The sequence below is a fragment of the Sinocyclocheilus grahami genome, unplaced genomic scaffold, assembly GCF_001515645.1.
Source record: "Sinocyclocheilus grahami isolate Dianchi unplaced genomic scaffold, SAMN03320097.WGS_v1.1 scaffold973.1, whole genome shotgun sequence".
In the NCBI taxonomy this organism is placed as follows: domain Eukaryota; kingdom Metazoa; phylum Chordata; class Actinopteri; order Cypriniformes; family Cyprinidae; genus Sinocyclocheilus; species Sinocyclocheilus grahami.
The window spans coordinates 179,967-181,479 of record NW_015506152.1 but is presented as its reverse complement, the minus strand read 5'-3'; the positions used below and the strand labels follow the sequence as shown (position 1 = coordinate 181,479).

General features: G+C 37.3%; 1 protein-coding gene across 1 annotated transcript in view; it reads right to left on the bottom strand.

Annotated features, from left to right (window-relative positions):
- The window catches only part of LOC107565008 (low-density lipoprotein receptor-related protein 1-like), a 64,940-nt gene that overhangs the window by 57,552 nt on the left and 5,875 nt on the right, over nt 1-1,513 (bottom strand). Inside the window, exon 5 of the mRNA XM_016250192.1 lies at nt 13-141. Within this exon, the coding sequence (XP_016105678.1) occupies nt 13-141 (129 nt within the window). The remainder of the gene's footprint in view (nt 1-12; nt 142-1,513) is intronic.

The following is a 1,513-nucleotide window of genomic DNA, read 5'->3' as shown; positions in this document are numbered from 1 at the left end:
ACACACACTCACTGCAGTAGGACTGTTTCTCATCTGACTTGTCTTTGCAGTGGGCCATGCCATCACAGGTGAGTGTGTATTTGATGCAGTCTCCATTCCCGCACTCAAAGTCATCCATACTGCTGCATGACGTGTTCTGAGCTGAGAGACACAAGATGGCAACTATTAACATAGTACAATCCTTCAAACATGGAATACAAGCATGTCGATCACAACTTCCTAATGTATTGTATTGATGTTTTGTCCAAAAACAGTGACTACTCTAGTCCACTGATATACTGTTTTTGGTGAGTAATTTATTAGATTAGTAACAGCTTTAGGATTAGATATCAACACAATTAAATGCAGACATTTTACTTTATATAATTTCTTCTAAGTGGTGCCGAAATGTTTTGAACAATCCGTAAGAAAGTACAAACATGCTTGAGCTTCCGTGGGCTCCATTTTTTTAATTGATCAGTGTTTATTTGTGAAAAAAAAAGTTTAAAATCATATAAAGTGATTGTGTCTTTTCGAAAGACTTGGATTAAACTGCTTGATTCACATGGAATATTTTTACGATCCCTTTATGAACTTTTTGAAGCTTAAAACTTTTGGTGGAAAGAACTTCTAATAGAGAGGCAGAAAACTTCGAAGTTTCATTAAAAGTATCTTCATTTGTGTTTCGAAGATGAATACAAATTTTAAGTAGGGCTGCCCCCCTAAATGTTAGTCGACAAGAAGAGGCTTAGTCGACTAAAATTATATCGGCTATCCGCAGAAAAAAACTGTCTGTGTCTGTGACGGACAGATCGAGGTAATTACAGTATATCAGACAGGAAATCCAAACGTTCGCCTATCATTCATCACCTCAAATATGGTTTATCATTTGAAAGTGAAACATGGAAGCAGTACTAACTTTACAGGGTAACTTGCTCTAATGTTACCCTAGATAAATGGGTGCTATTAGACGCATATTCAAGAGTTTTGCGGAGTGTGGAAGCTATAGCGTGCTACTGCATGACATGGAGGCGCCAACGTGATCGCTTGCTTTTTTTCTGATAACAGAGAAAACAACTTAAAACACACTGTCATTTTTGCTGTTACAGAGTAATACATGATTCAAAACTGTCAAGGGTCTACTTTTATTTGTGTACACTCACAATATCAACAAGACGTTGCGCTTTTGTAAAACAAAGAAAACAAACAGGATGTGCTTTCTGTCGTCTCGGTCTCCATGAACTGGAGCGCAGCACAAAAATGAACTGAAACTCAGCGTAGCAGCTACTTGCCTCCCAGACATGTGAAACATATCTACAGAAAGCTTGAAATGTCTCCTTTGAAATAAACCAATTCATATCAAAAACAAATATTATCTGATTATGTCCACTGGTGAGTCAGCATTGTCAACCTCATCTCTGCGGCGGACACTGAATCAGAAAACACTGGTTTATTAATAAATAATTCAAATATCTCCTTGCTATTTTTTCCAACACATTCATAGTAATTACTTTTGCGGGTGCTTGGCAGCAAG